Raw genomic sequence first — 19,206 nt, 5'->3', positions numbered from 1 at the left:
CGCATTTTCACTACTTCCCTGAGTTGGTAAGGTAGATTTGTGTGCTAGGTTTCCAATATGGGCCAGTTGGTCTGCCTCCCCAGTTAACCTGAGGTGGACACTCTTGGTGCACCCCTTTGTGGACTGTATGTACAGCCTTGTTGTAATTAAGTCTTGATTGTTGTTGGTATCACTGGGAAGAATTGACCTCCAGGCCAGTTGGCTGTAAGGATCAGCTGTGTCTACGCTGGGAGAGGTTCGGTGCTGGAGACAGCCTTATAGGATTAGACTTGCCAAATTGCAATAGCCTCTGTGCTCAGCTTGGATGGGGTGGAGTCTCAGTCTTGGCTTCCGTCAGCCTTGCCCTTGCCCGCGCGTGCGCGCCTTCCGACCTCTGCCTTCCCGGCTCCCGAGTCTCCACCCGAGAGTCCAGATTCCCCCCACAAGAGCGTGGGTCCCCAGGGGCTCGCCTGGAACTGAGGTTCAGTGCAGTCAGAACTGGGGCCCAGTGCAGTCAGGAGCCTCCGACTCCCTTCCACTAGGGAAAGCCTGTGGCAACCTCCGCAGTCTTTGTGCGCACTGGCACGCGCACGCCTTCAGACTTCTGCCTTCCCCAGCTCCCGAGTCTCCGCCCAAGAGTCCAGATTCCCCCCACTAGTGCGTGGATCCCTAGGGGCTCGCCTGGAACTGGGGTTCAGTGCAGTCAGAACTGGGGTTCATTGCGGTCGGGGGCCTCCTTCCCCCTTCTGCCAGAGAAAGTCAGCCAGGCTCTCAGCCGCCCTTCCTCTCTGTGCACACAAAGACCCTTTGCCGTACCTCCAATTCTCTGTGAGCTTTTCTCTTTCCTTCTAGTTGTAGAATTTTCACTCAGCCAGCTTTCCTGTGGTTCTGGATGGTGTCTGTTCTGTCTTTTAGTTGTAGTTTTGAAATTGTTGTGCGAGGCAGCAGTTTAGGTGCTTGCCTATGCCGCCATCTTGGTTTCTCTTACCCTTGACTGCATTTTTAAATCACCTGCAGCATCTTTTAAAAAGGACCAGTGGCCCAGCCGGCATGGCTTAGTGTTGAGCGTTGACTTATGAACCTAGAGTTTGTGGTTTGATTCCCAGTCAGGGCACATGCCCAGGTTGCGGACTCAATCCCCAGTAGAGGGGGCATGCCAGGAGGCAGCTGATCAATGATTCTCTCTCATCGTTAATGTTTCTATCTCCCTCTCTCCTCCTCTCTGAAATCAATAAAAATATACTTTTTTAAAAAGTACCAGTGACTGTTTCCCACCATAGGCCAAATGAAACCAAATATCTTGGGGTAGTACCAGGCATTTATATTTTAAACTTCTCAGATGATTAGAATGTGTAGTCCAAAGTGTGCAGAACAAGACTCTTCTCCGGTAACATTTGAAAGAAGAGTTTTAAAAGTTCAAGTCACTGTGGACTTCCAGTCAAGATGGTGGCATAGGTAAATGCTATGCTCATCTCCTCCTATGACCACATCAAAATTACAACTAAACTACAGAACAGTCATCACTGATAACTGCCTGAAGTCTAGCTGAAAAGAATCCTATAACTAATGATATACAGAAAAAGTCATGTAGAGATTGTTAGGAGGAGCAGAGTTGCAGAATAGGCTGTTCCCACATCCACATGTGGTGATTAAACTTCAGGAGGGATATCTTGGCTGCACATGTCCCCTAAGTACAAATGGTCCCAGTCCCACACAAGGTCACCAAGCACAGGGTCCAGTGCCAGGAAGAGGAGTCCTCATAACTTCTAAGTGTGAAAACTAATGGAGGTTGTGGCTGACTGAGACAGCTGCTGGAGTCCCAGGAGTTCACAAATTTATCTGCTGATGGACTCACTGGCTCTGAGCTCTATTGCTGGGGCAGCAGCTCAAAAGGCACCAGGGACATACAGAGAAGAACTGAATTATCTGGCTTTGGGGTGAGGGCTGGAGGGGCAGCTTTCCCCAGCAAGAAGCGCTGGCAGAAGCCTTTGTTCATTTGCTGATTCCTCCCCTTGCAGGTGCAGGCAAGCACCAGATCTGAGTCTCCATCAACCTGGCTAATAGTTTGCCTTGCTCTGGTGATTCCCTGAGACCCTGACACACTGAACTTGCAGGACCATCCAAGCCTATTCCAGTGGCTTATCTAGGCTCATGCTGAGGACTTCCCTAAAGAGTCTCAAAGGTTCATAAACCCCAAAAAAGCAGCATGTGGCCTTTGGCATAGCCCATCCTCTTGCTAAGCAGCCCCAATCCAGCATTAGCAGAAGCAAGCCTCAGTTCATAACTTAGCCTCTCCCAGGAACCTCCAAGCCCAGCACAAGGGTCAACCACCTGCAGATCACATTGTAGCTTATACTAGGTGGCCATAGGCAGGGCACAGGGAGCGGCTAACCTTTGCCTAACCTCCCAAGAGGCCCCAGAACCAACACACCTTGTAACCAGATTCACTCCACACCAGAGCATTACCCAACCACCTCTACAAATGACACACCCAAAAGGGTGAATCCAGCAGGCACCAAAGCCCAGCTGAAGTGGATCCTGCTTCATCTGGACAGATCCTGCACAACAACTTGTCCACAGTAGTCATGGCCAGACCTCACAACCAATCAGCATAAGGGTCAATCCCTCCTACTATAGTGCCAATAGCAATTAAGGCTCAACAACAGGAAGGAACAACCCACACCAAGCACACGCCTGTAGCACCAATTCAGGAGATGAGGGAGACTGTACTACTGGCCCCAAAAAAGTCCACTTTGCCAAGACCAGGAGACATAGCAGTTGTACCTAATGCATAGAAACATACACAGAGATGCAGCTGTTAGGGTCACTGAAGGAAGAATGCATGAGGCCAATGTGGTAAGAGATTATAAATTTATTAAGTCATATGAATACCAGTTGGGCTGAGCCCCAAAATGGTTTCAGCACCCAAAAACAGGGAGTCGGAGGTTTTTAAAGGACTCTAGGTGGGCTTTTTCTGGGTGGAGAATTCTCTGTTCAGTTCCAAATTCTGGGAAACTCCAGAGAGGAGAGATAATGGTCTTAACAATTAGAATGTGGTCTAAGAAAGTATCCATTGTGAAGTGGCCTAAAGGTCAGTTCCCAGTGGAGGGAGTATTGATTCAATTATTTGATGAGACCTAACATTCCAGCCTTTTTGTTTTCTGGAATAGGGACGAAGATCATATCTTTCATATTTATTTCCTACTGAGGTGAGACATCGAGATTATAGGGGAATGGGCTTTGATAGTAGTGGGCTAACCAAGGAGTTGCAGCAGCATGATTTCCCCAAGAAACTGGTTGCAGCAGCATGATTTCCCCAAGAAACTGGTTGCAGCAGCATGATTTCCCCAAAAATGGTCCTGTTGAGTGACGTGGGAGTAAAAGCTGGTCCTGAGGTTGCCATAGCATCACTTGTCTAGTTTTGCTGTTTTTCTGGGCCTCGGGTTGAAATACAACTGAGGCCTAGATGTTATCTTTAGGGAGAAAAAGATCAGGGGTCTATGTTGCCTGACTAGTGATATTAAAGGGGAGGATAGGTTACCCTGGGGGTGAGGTTCTTGTTTTCCCAGTTTTGTAGGCATCTAGAGCTTTCTTGTAGGTCCTGAGACAGGATTTCAAAATAGGAGAAAGCAGTGGTTAGGCCCTCTATGCCAGTTCCAACATTTGCTGTGATGCCAAGGATTATTAGGAGAGGGATTATCTGAACTGCCCTCTTGTGTTGGATATGGTGAGTTGATACAGGTAAAGACTGATTGTTGGGGGCTACATCTACATTGGGTGAGAGACAGATGAGAGTACAGGTTCCTGTCCAGTTGGTGGGGAGATAGATGTATGTGTTCTTTCCACAAAGGAAAAAGAATCCCTGATCATGGAGACAAGATGAAAGGTATAGAGAGAAGAGGTGGACTAAAGGATACTTTTCCCAGTTCTGCAGTCCAAGCTGAAAGGGTAGTCACCATGGCACTACCAATAAGGAGTGACAGATGAGTGGTTGAGATTTTATTGCAGTGAAAGTGGAAGGGAATGATAGAATGGGCAGTTATCCAAGGGAAAAGAGAAAGGGAAGGAAAGAAGCAGTTGGAGCCTCGGGCCTGGATGGGTGGATAAGAAATAAAGCTGACTGGCTGTAGGAAATAACCACTGGCTTCTGGGAAGACATGGTAGTCAACCCATTGGGACCAGTGGCCATTTGGTAGTTCTACATTTGGTGTAGATGATGGGAGATGGTTTATTGCTATATTGCCCTGTGAACTTGTAAAGCATAAAAGGGCTTGGGCAATTAGTGGGCTGAGTAGAGTAATAGGACCTGTGACGGGGATGAAGGAAGGAGCAACCTTAGCAAGAGATTGAATATAAATACAGAAAAGAAGGGAGGCTTGATTTGTCTGGGCTACAGGATAATTACCTAGAAGGGTGTCTGCCTTTTTGAGAAATGTAGTTCCCTTTTCCTATTTATAAGCTAGAGTGATTTTTACCTGATTCCATCTTGTGATTGGTGTAGGGATAGGGGTATATGCTGAAGAGCAGTGGGAAAGCCAGATTCAGAAATCCCTGGCAAAGGTTGGATTGGTCTGGTTTAGGAGGGAATGGGTAAGGTTAAGTGTTCATTTGAATGAGTGGAGGCGAGAAAGTTCCTTATGGGTGTTGGAGAGAAGGGCTGGAATAGGATGAGGAGGAGAGCTAATCCCCACTTTCAGGATCAAGGATTGTCCCACGGTGGGGAAGGGTGTGTTCAGGGTCTAGAAAGAAGGAAGTCTCTTCCCATGGGTAATCAAAGTCCCCTTATACAAGGGAGTCCCATAGAAAGGTGAGAATCCTGATGCAAAGGGAGAGGGGGCAGTAGCTAAGACCTAGAGTATTTGTATTGGGAGAGGAAGTTGGCTTTCAGAGAAGTCAGGATTGGTAGGGTTAATACATAGGGAGCACATGCAGGGGTGCTCACTCATTCATCCTCTTCTTCTGGGATGCGGATAAGGTGGAGTCTGGTTGGCCTGATCAGGTGGCTGTAGTACTAAGGGGACTCCAGCTCATGTGATGGAGGTGTACCTGAGATGGGTTTTAATCTGGAAAGGTGGAACCATAGGGTATACCCCAATAATTTAGCTTCTCTTGGGGTAATTATAAGGGCCTTGCCATCAGAGCTGTAACTTATTTGATGAATGGATTTCCTTTAGGAGGACCCAGTCCCCTGGATGTGAGGAGTAGGGGTGGTGTCTCCCATAAAAGGTTGAGGGAGGATCTGAGGAGCATGTTCTCTCAGTAATTGTTGGATGAGATTTAAAATGGGAACATAGTCTCCTAGCGGGGTCTCTATGGGAGGGAGGTTGCCTAATAAGAAGGGTATTTTATACATAAGCTCAAGTGAACTAAGAAAGGAGCATGCACAGGAAGGTTGCCCTGATGTGCGTAAGGGCTAGAGGTAGGAGAGTAGTTTAAGGTTCTTTAGTTTCAAGAGTTAATTTAGTTAGGTTAGACTTAATTAAGGAATTTGCCTTTTCTACCTTGTCTGAAGGTTGGGGATGGTAGGAGGGGGTGTAAGTTCCACTGGATGTTCAGAGTGGAGGAGACCTGTTGAGTCATTTGAGATATGAAAGCAGGTCCATTATATGATTGTAATGAGGTAGGTCAGACATAGTGGGGAATGGCTTCTACCCATCCTGAGAAGGTATCTATGAGGGTTAAGAGGTATTTGGTTCTTTTTATAGGGGGCATGTGAGTGAAGTCAATTTGCCAGTCTTGTCCAGGGATTTGGCCTCTTGCCTGATGAATGGAGAAAGAAGGAGGTCTAACCTGTCCTTGGAGAGATACTGAGTAACAAGTAGAACAGGTTTTGGTGATATCTTGCAGTAGGAAGGCTAGGCTAGGACATGCAATGAGGAGTTTTAGGAGTTGTAAATGTATCTTATATGTAGGGAATTGTGAATAGCCCATAAGATATCATAGGCCTGGCCTTGGGGAAGGATATATTTTCCCTGAAATTTTAACCATGGATCTTCCTGAGAAGCCCCAAGAGCTAATCAGACTAGTCTGGCCCCTCCAGGTTGGACCTTGGACAGTTCAGCCAGACCACCTTCTGGGTCCAGTTCCCTACATATAGGATACATTTACAACTCCTAAAACTCCTCATTGCATGTCCAGTTCCTCTGGAGTATATTAGGGTGTTATATGGGGTATAGCTAAGAGTAGGGGAGATAAAGGCTTCCTCTGAGCCGCTGCCTTGGCTTCCTGGTCTGCTTTATTTCCCTGTATTATGGGATCATTCCTGACTTGGTGTCCTTTGCAGTGTCTGACTTTTAAGAAGGCTAGAAAAGGGGAGAGAGATTCCTAAATACCAAGCAGGAAGACCTGTTGATGACTTCAATAATAGTGTCAAGAACTGTGAATGAGCAGTGGAAATAAAGTCTAGATATAAAGACTTAAGCAATAGGAGAGAGCCTGGGAAGGACTGCTTTAGCTTACTAGGAGAGAAGGGATCCCTTCGAACGTCAGGGGTGATCAGGTCCTGACTCACTGAACAACACAAACCTTCTACCCATTCGCAAATAACCGGCTTTAGCCAAAAAGTAAACAACCAGCATTTCTTAGATTGACATTTATCAACACACTTTAAACACAATCTTACTTTCAAGAAAATATACATTCAACAAACTACAAGAGACCTTCTATAATAAGAGCCAAGAGCAGGCAAATTAAAACTTGTCTAGCAATCAGTGTTTCAGTATTTGATGTTATTTTAAAATATTTTGATGTTTATCATTTAATCCTGCAATGCTCCAAAGTCTTTAAGTTACCAAAGACTTTGGAAAATTATCTATAGGCATATGGGGGTGGGGGGGGGCGGGTTATGGAGGAAGCAGGCTCAGCAGCCTGTTCCCAGGTCTCTAGCCACTTGGATTTAAAACTGCCACATTTTTCCTTAGAGATAACATGCTAAGGAATGATAATGAGTTCAGCTTCTGATAGTAGTAGGACTGTTAAGTGTTTGCAATTTTGTAGTAAAGAAAGGTATTCACTGAGAAGGGGGTTGAGAGGGCAGTGAGGTAAGAGTTGTTTAAGAGCATTAAAGGTATGAAAATGCTGGCGTTGGGATCTAAAAGCTCAGTGAGGGCTCCCTTCAATGCGTCATAGAGGGGCTTTGCAAGAAGACTAAATTTGGGAACCCAGAGGCAAAAGTATTCAGTGATCCCAAGAAAGGAGCCTATTTCTTATCTAGAGGAGGGGACAGTCATGGAGGAGATAAGGTGTTTAAGGTCCAAGATACTGGCTCAGCTCAGTGGGGTGAGAGTGAAAGTGAAACTGAGGCAGGTGACTATGATTTGGAAAAACTGGGTTTTATGAGGGGATGTGCGGTAGTCCTGGCCCGGCACTGAGGTAGACAAGAGTGGATAAAAGGGGTGTCTAGTAAGATGCAGTGTAGAGGAGAGGTGGCTAATGGCTGTGAGATTAATTCGTCTGTCAATCCACATAATAGAGGCTGAGGGGAGGACAAGGTTCCCAGCGAATTCGGGGAGGGCATAATAAGTGATCCCTATGTCAATTAAAAAGAGATTGGCTTACCTGCCTCCACAATCATTACCCAAGGCTCTGTCCTGGTGATGTAAGTCTGTGGGGCCTTACTGGGGCCTGGGCAGCTTCAGTCTTTGGTGGCCAGTCCCAAGAGGTCTGGGAGCTCCAAACTGGACCCAGAAGGTGGCCTGGCTGGACTGTCCAAGGTCCAACCTGGAGGGGCCAGACTAGTCTGATTTCCAGTGGCCTTCCCTTCCATACCTTGGGCAGGGCTCAGGCGGGGGTCTCAAGTTTGAGCAGAACTTGCCCCATTGTCCTTCCTTGTTGCATTTGAAGCATGGGCCCAGAGGAGGCTTGGCCCCTGACTTACCCACGGTTGGAGGACCGGCACTTTGTTGGGGGTTCATGAGAGTGGTGGCTAGGAGCTGGAAGGCATCTTCTGGGCCTCAGCCTTGGCCTGATCTTACCTTTGTTTTGGATTTGGGTCTCCTCATCTCTATTATTAAAGACCTTAAAGGCCAGGTTAACAAGGTCTTTTTGAGGGGTTTGTGGAGCTGTGTCTATTTTTTTAAGTTTGTAGCGTATGTCGGGGACTGAATGGGATATAAAATGGGTATTCAGAGGAAGGGTTCCCTCTGGGGAGGTGGGTTTAAGATGGTAAATTTCTGTAAGGCCTCCGTGAGGCAGGAGAGGAAGACAGCTGGGTTTTCATCAGGGCCCTGAGTGATTTCATTACATTTGTCATAGTTGACCACTTTATGGGCAACCTTTTTTGAGTCTGGCAATGAGACAGGTGATTATATGGCTACAGAGCTGGTGCCCTGGAGAAGTAACCTGATAGTTTCATCTCGGGTCAGTTCTGAGGAATGCATCAGTACCAACAGGGTTTGCTGCCACATCCTGTCTATGGAGGATATTGGCATGGTCCTGATTTGATATCCAAATGCATTCCTTCTCCTCTGGGGTTAGATAGGAGGACAGGATGACTTAAATGTCATGACAGGACAGGTGATAGGACTGGGTCAGGTACTCAATTCCTTGGTCAGGTCAGTGGAAAAAGACCTGAGATACCTCTCAATCTGTGTGAGGTTGGACATAGAGGATGGGATGTGGACTTGGACTATGCCCACAGTTCCTGCTACCTCCCTCAGGGGTGGAATGGGCATGGGAACAGAAGTGGCTATTGAGGAAGGCAGTCTTTGCGTTGCTTGAGAGTGAGTGTTAGGGAAAAGGCTGTATTAGAATTCAGGTTCTTGGGATTTGGGCTCTCAAGGGCCTGGGGAGAAGGTGGTTGCTGTTAGGAGGGTCTGTATTTTGGGAATCTACTGCAGATGAGGGAGGGAACGTGTAAGGGGGTGGAAGTCGGTGGTCTGCTTGGTCAAAAGTAGATTCAGAATCAGAAGTGTTAGGGGTATGATGTTTTGTGTGAAGGAGAAGGATCTGATGGGTAGAGAAGGACTGACAGAGAGAGGGTTGGGACTGGAGGATGCAAAAGACCTGGACATAGGGAATCTCTGACCATTTTTCATTGCGGTGACAGAAATTGCTCAGTGTGTTAAAATTGAAAGTGCCATTTTCAGGCCATTGAGGCTAGTTTATATTGTGGCCAGTGTTACAAAAGAAAATGAGGTTCTTGGACATGATCTTCCCCATGAGTGTGCAGAGGGAGTGTGGCGTGGCCCATGAAAGAGAAAGGGTGAGTCACAGACCACAAATCCAAAGGTGACTGCTTAGGGCAGGCATCCCCACTGCTAAACAAACTACCACGAGAAATGAGAGGTGACCCTCTGGACTGGGCATCCCCAATCCAGAAGGACCCAAAGCCAAATGGCTGAGGAGTCTTCTGGCCTAGCACTAGGACTTTCAAGACCAGAGACTTTTGAGAAGTCAGTGAGAGAGAATAGGCAGAAGACTCGAGATGAGGGAATTTATGGAATGTCAATGACTTAGAGAAGACTGGCCAGTGTGGAATGGAGGATCAGCAATGGAGAAAGAGAGGTTCTTGATCCAGCATTCTCCTTTGCTGGCTCGGGGGTGGGGGGGTGGGGGGTGGGGGGTGGCGAGTCCATAAGGGAGGGAGGCCTAATCAAGGCTGGCTATTATGTCACCTCAGTAGGATTTGGTGGTAAAGCCCAGGTCGAGCTGCCACTGCCTACTGTTCTCCGAGTAGCAAATTCATGGTGTCTGAAGCCAGGGAGATGGCTCCCCATACCCACGGAACCCCCTTGGGTTTCGGCACCAAAAGTTAGGGTCACAGAAGGAGGCCAAAGTGGTAAGGAATTATAAATTTATTAGGTCATCTGGATACCAGGTGGGCTGAACCCCAAAATGGCACCAGAACCCAAAGACAGGGAGTCAGAGGTTTTTAAAGGACTCTAGGTGGGCTTTTTCTGGGTGGAGAATTCTCTGTGGATGTTCGTATTCTGGGAAACTCCAGAGAGGAGAGATAATGGTCTTAGCAAGTGGAATGTGGTCTAAGCAAGTGGAATGTCCATTGTGAAATGGCCTAAAGGTCAGTTCCCAGAGGAGGGGGTATCGATTCAATTGTTTGATCAGACCTAACAGCAGCCAAAATGAGAAAACAAAGAAACATGTTTCAAATGAGAAAAGGACAAAACTAAAAAAAAAAAAAAAAAAACTAAATAAAATGGAGACAAGCAATCTTCCAAATGCAGAGTTCAAAACACTGGTTATATGGGTGTTCAATGATCTCATTGAGAACTTCAACAGGAGTCAGGAAACATAAATGGAGAGAGAAAACATCTTTTAAAAGAGGTTAAGAATGTAATATCTGAAATAAAGAGTACATTAGAAGGAATCAACAGTAGATTAGAAGCAGAAGTTCAAAGAAGCAATTTTGAAGACAACAATTTTTAAAACAATTGGAACAGCAAAACAAAAATTAGGATAATTTAAGGAGCCTCTGGGACAACATCAAGTGTACTAATATTCACTTCATAGTGATAGCAGAAGAGAGAAAGAGATTGAAAACTTATTTGAATAAATAATGACAGAAAACTTCCCTAACTTGTCAAAGAAAATAGACATACAAGCCCAGGAAGCACTGAGAGTCCTAGAGTCCTAAACAAGATGAACTCAAAGAGGCCCACATAAAGTCACATTGTAATTAAAATGCCAAAGGTTAAAGACAGAGAATCTTAAAGCAGAAAGAGAAAAGCTGTCAGTTACTTACAAGGAGATCCCAGAAGACCATCACCTGATTTTGGTCATAGAGAACATTTTATGAACTTAACTCAAAAGGGAAGTAAAGCAAAAATAAGTGAATGGGACTACATCAAACTAAAAAGCTTCTACACGGCAAAAGAAACCGGCAACAAAAAGAAGTAGCTGACCAAATGGGAAATGGTATTTGTAAATAATAGCTCCAACGAATGTTTAATGTCCAAAATATATGAAGAACTCATAAAACTCAGCATCAAACAAACAACCCAATCAAAAAATGGGCAGAGGACCTGAACAGACATCTCTCCCAAGAAGACATACAAACAGTCAACAGATGTGTGAAAAGATATTCAATCTCACTAGCAATTGGGGAAATGCAAATCAAAACTACAATGAGATACCACCTCACACCTGTTAGAATGGCTATTATCAACAAGACAAGTAATAACAAGTGTTGGAGAGGTTGTGGAGAAAAGGGAACCCTCATTCACTGCTGATGGGAATGTAGACTGGTATAGCCATTATGAAAAGCAGTCTGACGATTCCTCAAAAAATTAAGAATATAGTATCATATGACCCAGCAATCCCTCTCCTGCTTATATACACCCCCCCCAAAAAAAAACACCCTCAAAACATGTATTCACAAAGATATATGCACCCTATGTTCACAGTGGCCAAGACATGGAAACAACCAATGTGTCCTGTGACAGAGAACTGGATAAAGAAAATGTGATACATATACACAAGGAATACTACTCAGCCATAAGAAAAGAGGAAATACAGCCATTAGTGACATCATGGATGGACCTTGAAAATGTTCTGCTAAGTAAAATAAGTCAGGTAGAAAATGCTAAGAACCATATGATTTCACTCATATGTGGGATATAAAACTGAAACTCATGGACGCAAACAGTAGTGTGGTGGTAGCCAGAAGGAAAGTGATGGGGATGATGGGGGTTAAAGGGATCTAATATAAGGTGATGGAAGATGAGTTGACTTTGGGTGGTGGGCACACAGTGCAATAAACAGATCTTGCAACATAGACACCCACACCTGAAACCTGTATGATCATATTTACCAATGTCACCCCATAAATTTAATTTTTTTAAAAAAAGAAAAAGGGATAAAGAAGTGGTATATATATATACAATTTAATAGTACTTGGCATAAAAAAGAATTAAATCTTACTATTAGTGACAACATGGATGTGAATTATACTAAGTGAAATAAGTCAGACAGAGAAAGATAAATATCTTCTGGTTTCACTTATATGTGGATTCTAAAACATAAAATAAACAAAGCAAAAAACTCATAAATACAGAGAACATTTTGAGGTTGCCAGATGGGAGTGGGGTTGGGAGAATCGGCGAAAAAGGTAAAGGAATTAAAAAGTACACACTGGTAGTTACAGAATAGTCACAGAGATGTAAAGTACAGCATAAGGAGTATAGGCAATTATCTATATCTATATATATAACTAGAGGCCCGGTGCATAAAATTCGTGCACGGAGGGGGAGTGTCCCTGAGCCCAGCTTGCACCCTCTCCAATCTGGGACCCCTCGAGGGATGTCCGACTGCCCTTTTAGGCCCTATCCCACAATCCAGGACTGCTGGCTCCCAACCACTCACCTGCATGCCTGCCTGATTGCCCCTAACTGCTTCTGCCTGCTAGCCTGATCACCCCTAACCACTCCCCTGCCAGCCTGGTTCACGCCTAACTACTCCCCTGCCCGCCCAGTTGCCCCTAACTGCCCTCCCCTGCTGGCCTGGTCACCCTTAACTGCCCTCCCCTGCCGGCCTGGTCACCCCTAACTGTCCTCCTTTGCAGGCCTGATCACCCCCAACTGCCTTCCCCTGCTGGCCTGGTCACCCCTAACTGCCCTCCCTTGCCAGCCTGGTCGCCCCCAACTGCCCTCCCCTGCTGGCCTGGTCACCCCTAACTTCCCTCCCTTGCCAGCCTGGTCACCCCTAACTGCCTTCCCCTGCAGACCTGGTTGCCCCTAATTTCCCTCCCCTGCTGGCCTGGTGGCCCCTAACTGCCCTCCCCTGCTGACCTGGTGGCCCCTAACTGCCCTCGCCTGCCAGCCTGGTTGCCCCCAACTTCCCTCCCCTGCCAGCCTGGTTGCCCATAACTGCTCTCCCCTGCTGGCCTGATTGCCCCCAACTGCCCTCCCTTGCAGGCCTGGTCCCTCACAGCTGCCCTCCCCTGCTGGCCATCTTGTGGTGGCCACCTTGTGTCCACATGGGGGCAGCCATCTTTGACCACATGGGGGCAGCCATCTTGTGTGTTGGAGTGATGGTCAATTTGCATATTACTCTTTTATTAGTTAGGATAGAGAAATATGCTAATTAACCAGGGCTGACAGGACAGGAGGAGGTTGCACACGCAGCATCAAGGGGCGGGCAGCAGGGGCCTTCGCACATCTGCACTGGGGGAGGGCCTGATCAGCAGTAGCCACAGCTACTGTGGGGCCCAGGGAGTGAGGCAGGGCCGGACTGGCGACTCTAGGGTGGACGGCACCACATGAGCTGGGCTCCTAGTATTGTAATAACTATGTATGTTGTCAGGTGGATACTAGACTTATCAGGCTGATCACTTGGTAAGTTATATAATTGTCTAGTCCCTATATTATATACCTGAATAAAACATTGAATGTCAACTGTAATTGAAAAATGTTAAAAATTATTCTAAAAAAAATCCAAGTCACTGTGAATAATTGAATGTTTGAAAACATAAAGGATTATACATGTTTACTAGAGGCCCTGTGCACAAAATTTGTGCGGGGCGGGGGAGTTCCCTCAGCCCAGCCTGCACCCTCTCCAATCCAGGACATCCTTTTCACAATCCCAGACTGCTGGCTCCTAATCGCTCACCTGTCTGCCTGCCTGGTTGCCCCTAACTGCCCCCCTTGACCTGGTCACCCCCAACTACCCCCCTCTGCCAGTCTGGTCACCTCTTACTGCCCCCCTGCTGGCCTTGTTGCCAACTGCACCCCCCCCCCGTTGGCCTAGTTGCCCCCAACTTCCCGCCCTGCTAGCTTGGTCACCCCCAACTAACCCCCCTGCCAGCCTGGTCACCCCTCATGGCCCCCCCACCAGCCTGGTCACCCCACACAGCTTGCTTGTTCAGTCATTTGGTCATCCCTCAGGCCAGCCCTGGGTGGCTGGGCAGCTGCCATCCAAGGCTTGCCTGCACCTCAGGCTGGCCCTGGGCAGCTGGGGGGCTGAAGGGACTGGGCACCACCATCTTGTGGCTGTGGGTGCCGCCATCTTTGAGAGTGTGGCAGTCAATTAGCATATTCCCTCCTTATTGGCTGTGGGCGCCACTATATTTGTGAGGGTGTGATGGTCAATTAGCATATTCCCTCTTTATTAGATAGGATAGCCTGAATAATAGTCTTACCTCTTCAGTATCTGGGTGAAACCCATGTTCATAATCAATACCTGGATCAGGGAGTTAAGGCAACAACTCTGTCCAATGTTGTGTAAACCAACTGGGCCTGTAAGGAAAAGAGAAAAAATACTGAGGACAAGGACTAGCTAAGGGATTTAACAGAAGTGATATGTTCTTCTAGAATCTTCTTAAGGATATGAAATCCTATAAAGTACTCTCAGAGGCACAAAGAAATCACTAGGGAGCTTGCAAAATAACTGGGGAGAAGAGATAAAGCATGAACTCTGAAAAGTGAAATAGTAATAAAAGTTTAGTCATCCATTAGGAAAGAGAGATGTCACAACAGTTGTATTACTCATTGTCAAATGTGTAGTACAAGCCATTGTTGTATGAGCAAAGGAAAAGTGAGAAACATTACAGAAAGTGTACCTGGGAGAATTATGAGTTCCTGCCAGAGTTGAGTCATAATGGGCATCTATAGGGCTCAGGGATAAGAGCAATTTTAGATTCCAGTGGAAAGGCCCTACCCAGTTCCCACTTCATGGCTGGAGAAATCAGAAGAAAGCTTTGGGAGAAATCCACTAATCTAAATTCACCTCCAGGGGCTGGAAGCGAAAAGGAACTTATGAGACAACCAAAAAATGGCATTTCTCTAACCCACTTGCAACCAAACACAGCCTTGGGTTCCACAGACCCCACAAAGGTGAATAATTTAAGAGGGTGGTTTGGTTGGTTAGAGCTTTATCCTGTTCACCTAAAGGTTGTGGGTTCAATTCCCAGTGAGGGCACATACCACGTTGTGGGCTCCCTCCCCAGTCGGGGGGCAAAGGAAAGACAACTGATATCTCTCTCTCTCTCTCTCTCTCTCTCCTCTCTCTCTCTCTCTCTCTCTCTCTTTTTCTCAAAATCAGTGAAAGCATATCTTTGGGTGTGGGTTTAAAAAAAAAAAAGAGGGAGCAAGTACCACTATTATCAGGATCCCTGTGGAAAGGACTTTGGTGTACATAAGATAGGGCAATAAGAACGTAAAAATCCAAGGGTAACAGGTAATCACAGATATACACTCCTGAATCAGCAGAAGCACTTGCCTCTAGACATACTTGCACACAGGTACAACAGTAAAGACAGGAACTAACTGCTACTATATGCCAATCATTGGTCTAAAGAAATTTCCACAAATTATCTCATTTATTCTCTCAACAACTATATGCTCTCAGTACTATGATTATTCCCATTTAAAAATGCAGAAATGATGGCACAAGGGATCGGGAGTCATTAACAACAAAGCTCTACTGCTTCAGAGTATAGTGAGTAAACAAAACGTTTCTAAATAGTCAAAAATAGAAAAATGGGAGAGAGGTAATGACCCCGAGGGCAGTTCCAGGCACTCAAGTGTTTTGGTAGCTGCTCCCTCTTCTTCATGTTGCTGTTCTCTTGCTTCTTCTCAACAGGGTCTGCTGAGACTCAGCTAGGACTGATTGGCAAATTTCTTTAGGAACCCAAACACCTTGCCCATTAGTGATCACTCCAAAATCTCCAGGCCCTTGGCTGGCAGTTCTTCAGCACTGCATGACCTCACTTCTGGGAAGCGCTCTCATCTTGGTGGGACTTCTGTGAAAATACACCACAGACAGTTAAGGGTAAGCAAAGGGAAAAGTACATTCATGTGATCAGTTCTGTTTCCAAGGAGTCAAGTCTTGGAGGGAGATGTATGGAAGCCTGGCTCACAGAGCTCTAGGGCTAGGCTACACACCCACTCTCCTTGTCTCACATGTCTCCATTCTTAACTCATCAGTGGAATGCCCCGTTTTCTTCCACCCCACCCCCACCAAGGTTCGCCCTCCTGGCAAATGGCACAATATTCACCAAGCGTTGCAGATCAGAAGACTGATGTCCCCTTGCTCCTCCTTTTCAGGCCCCCCCAAAAATTGAGGTCTGTCAATTCTACTGCCTAAAAGCTTCTCACAATCACTCCCCTTTCTCTCCATACCCTTGACTTTCTGGTATAAACAAATAATGAGAGCTGCTTTAAAATGAAGTCAGAGCTGCCATGCCAGAAGAATTGTCTTGCAGGTCTTATGCCTCAAACCTTTGGAATGTTCAAACAATGCAAAATAACCTTTGGACTGGTACTAAAGCAACAGTGTATCTCAAATAATTGTTTGCAAAGATAACAAGAAAGCAGTAATATGACTAAGGGCTTGATGACTACCAGATCAAAATTTAAAACATTGTTTAGCATTAGTGACACAAGTTTAGCCTATCTGCACCAGTAAAACTGCCTTTCTTTCCCTTTCTCATGCATATCCCTTGCCTCTGTGTCCTAATCAGAATATTAATTGGATTGCCCCCTGAATCAGAGCTTCCTGAAGAGCTGTTCTTTGATCACAAACAAACAAAAAAATGCTTATTGCCTCTCACTTTGGCCTTTTGTTTTTAGGTTAAGACTGGAAAGCCTGTCCTGGCTCCCCTCAGGCACTTTGTACATAAAGCTATTAAAATATTTGATTCATTATATTCTAATGTGGGGAAGAGCTGTCTCTTCTATGAGTGAGTGCACCATTCAGACTCCTGCAGGACAGACACCATTCCCCAGGTGGAGGGGAGTGTTAGTGGTTGACAGTTTCCCTCTGAGTCTCTCTCCAGGAATTTACCCCAGCTAGAAAAGCTGGCCTGATCCCTATTTAGTGACCAAACAAGGAGCAGATATAGTCTTTAACACCTTGCCTCAAAGTAAAATAGCTCTGAAGGGTCAGTCATCCAGGCCCAGAGGTCCTCTTAAGATATTCTGAGGCCTCTGTTGCAATTGTCTGGCAAGTCATCTCTTCCTTCCTCCCATCCCTGCTTTGCTCACCCCTCTTAGTCATTAATTTAAAGGGCACTAAATCTCCTGAATGCACATCTCAGACAGAGTCTTGGTGTCTAAACTGACATTCAACTATGGGCACTGTGTATTTTCAACTGTTTCCAATACACTATGCATAGTGCATAGTGGGCATTCAATAAAGAAAGGAAAGGGCTCGGTTTGGGAGTTTCAAAATGGCAGCTGAACAGGCAGACATGTCCTGCGCCTTCTCACTGGGCAGACAGAAGGAACAACTAAATCAAATAACATCCACCTGGAATTGGCAAATTAAATACAACTGGTGAGACACTCCTTGGCCAGAAAGGACAGAGGATGTCTGGAGAATGTAGGATTGGGGATCTGGGTTGGAGAGAAAGATGCGTGACCACTGGGACAAGAGGGTCAGAAGGAACCAGTACTGCACGAAGCCCACGTCCCTTGGGGACATGCGTAATACCCAACTGTGGAAGGGAGGTGCACAGGGCTATTGGTGGCCAGGGAATCTAGATCTAAGTCTACAGCCATGAGAAGCTGTGCCCAGAAAGACAGCCTGAAGAACTGCCTAAGCCTTGCAGTTCAGGGGGAGGGAGGGAGAAACTCACACTATCACAGTTGTTTTGCATCTGTATTTTCCTTGCTTTTATTCGCTAAACCCAGTTCATAGGACCTTTCAATTACAAACACTCACCAAGGCTGTGATGCAGATGGAGGTGCAGTTTTGTGGAGTCTGGGGGGAGGCTGTGGAGAGGAGCAGGACAGGGAAAGGTGACTGGGAATCTGGCACTGACATATTCCAGATCCTCCTAACCTAAGCAGCCATTTTTCTCCTTAAGAATCAGCCCCTCTCAGCAGCTGCAGGACAACTAGTGCAGCCGTGCCCAGCTTTGCAGAAAAAACAAAAACTCTGAATAGCCCCAGGGAGAACTCGGGGACTAGGTTGAGGGACCCTTTGGTCCTGGAAACCAATACTGCAACATCCCCACCTAAAGCCCATGTCAGAAATAGACACTTGAATAATTAAGACTGATAGCAGGCAGACAAACAAAGTGAGCAGATTAGTCCTGCCTGCTTATAACCTAGGCTGTGGAGATAGACACAAACAGAAGAGCGTGGTGCTGACTACCAAGCAGGAAACTGAGAAGTGGCAGACAGAACAGTAGAGTGGGGTCTAAAACCAGCCACCATGGGGCATTAAAACTCAGCTGAAGTGAATGACACTTTACTTTTTTATTTTTTTACCTCTTATTTAAAATATTTTATCTTTTTTTGTATTATTTTTCTTCGTTCTATTTTTATTTTTTATCTTATTTTTTCACCTTTTCCAACCTTTTCTTCCTCACTTCTCCCTTTTTCATCCTGTTTTTTTTATCCCTGTTTTAATTTTTTTCTCTCTTTTTAACCCTTGTTAAAAATTGACCTTCTTTATTGATGTATTATATTGTAGTCTCTGTATTCTGTAGAAATTACTCATATATCTAATTTCCTCTCCCCTGCTCTAAGTCCATGCACCCTGCTCTTTTCTCTTTCTTCACTAGCCCACTTTCTTATGCTTTTGTTTTTCCTCTCCTCCCTTGCTTTCTTCTTCTCTTAATTGCTTAATTAGTTTCACTCACTAAACCCAAGCCTATCTTATCTCTCCTCTATTCTCCTTTTTTGAAAATAGATGAATATATAGGATAGAAAAAAAATTTTTAATTCTGTTTTATCTTATTTTTCAACTTATTGATTTTTTTGTTTTTCTTCTTTTTACTTTTCTTCTTAACCATTTATTCTCTTTCTACCTTCTCTATACTGAACCATAGTCCTTTCCTATTCATTCAATTCCTTAACCTTACTTTCTGTATATAAGTTCTGCCTCTAAAGATTCTGCCCTCCCCCCCTTTCTCTGGGTGTTTGTTGTTTGCATTTTTTTGGTGTATTTGTTTGTTTTGTGGTGTTTTATCCCCAAATATATTTCTCCCCTTCTTTTTTCTTCTTTTTCTTTTCTCTCTTACCTTTTTTTCTTTTCTCAATATAATTTTTGATTTTTTTTCTCTCCTAATTCTCTTATCTCTGGTGATCACTTTTATTGGGGTTATTGGTGTTGTGAGTACGTTCGTGTATTGTGTTCTTCAAGTTGTGTCTTGTCATGTTGTATTTTGTGTGGTTTGATCAATGTAGCAAACAGTGAAACACATAGTCAGACACTGTGAGAAGAGACTCCACCCATGAATGGGACAGTAACATTCAAGACTCAACTACACCAAGAGAACTCAAATATCCCAAGTAGGGGGCATCCCTAGAATAACCAGCCCAGAAG

General features: G+C 45.4%; 1 protein-coding gene across 1 annotated transcript in view; it reads right to left on the bottom strand.

The window, feature by feature from the left end:
* The window catches only part of USP18 (ubiquitin specific peptidase 18), a gene marked incomplete at its 5' end in the record, with an annotated part of 53,824 nt that extends 38,246 nt beyond the window's left edge, over nucleotides 1-15,578 (bottom strand). Inside the window, 4 exon segments of the mRNA XM_080660819.1 lie at nucleotides 14,072-14,168; nucleotides 15,430-15,516; nucleotides 15,519-15,548; nucleotides 15,551-15,578. Coding sequence (XP_080516945.1) covers nucleotides 14,072-14,168; nucleotides 15,430-15,516; nucleotides 15,519-15,548; nucleotides 15,551-15,578 — 242 coding nt within the window.
* Nucleotides 15,579-19,206: the final 3,628 nt, after the last annotated feature.

The sequence above is a fragment of the Plecotus auritus genome (assembly GCF_963455305.1).
Source record: "Plecotus auritus genome assembly, chromosome: 3".
Lineage (NCBI taxonomy): Eukaryota > Metazoa > Chordata > Mammalia > Chiroptera > Vespertilionidae > Plecotus > Plecotus auritus.
The sequence above is the reverse complement of the archived record's forward strand: the minus strand, read 5'-3'. Positions and strand labels throughout refer to the sequence as shown.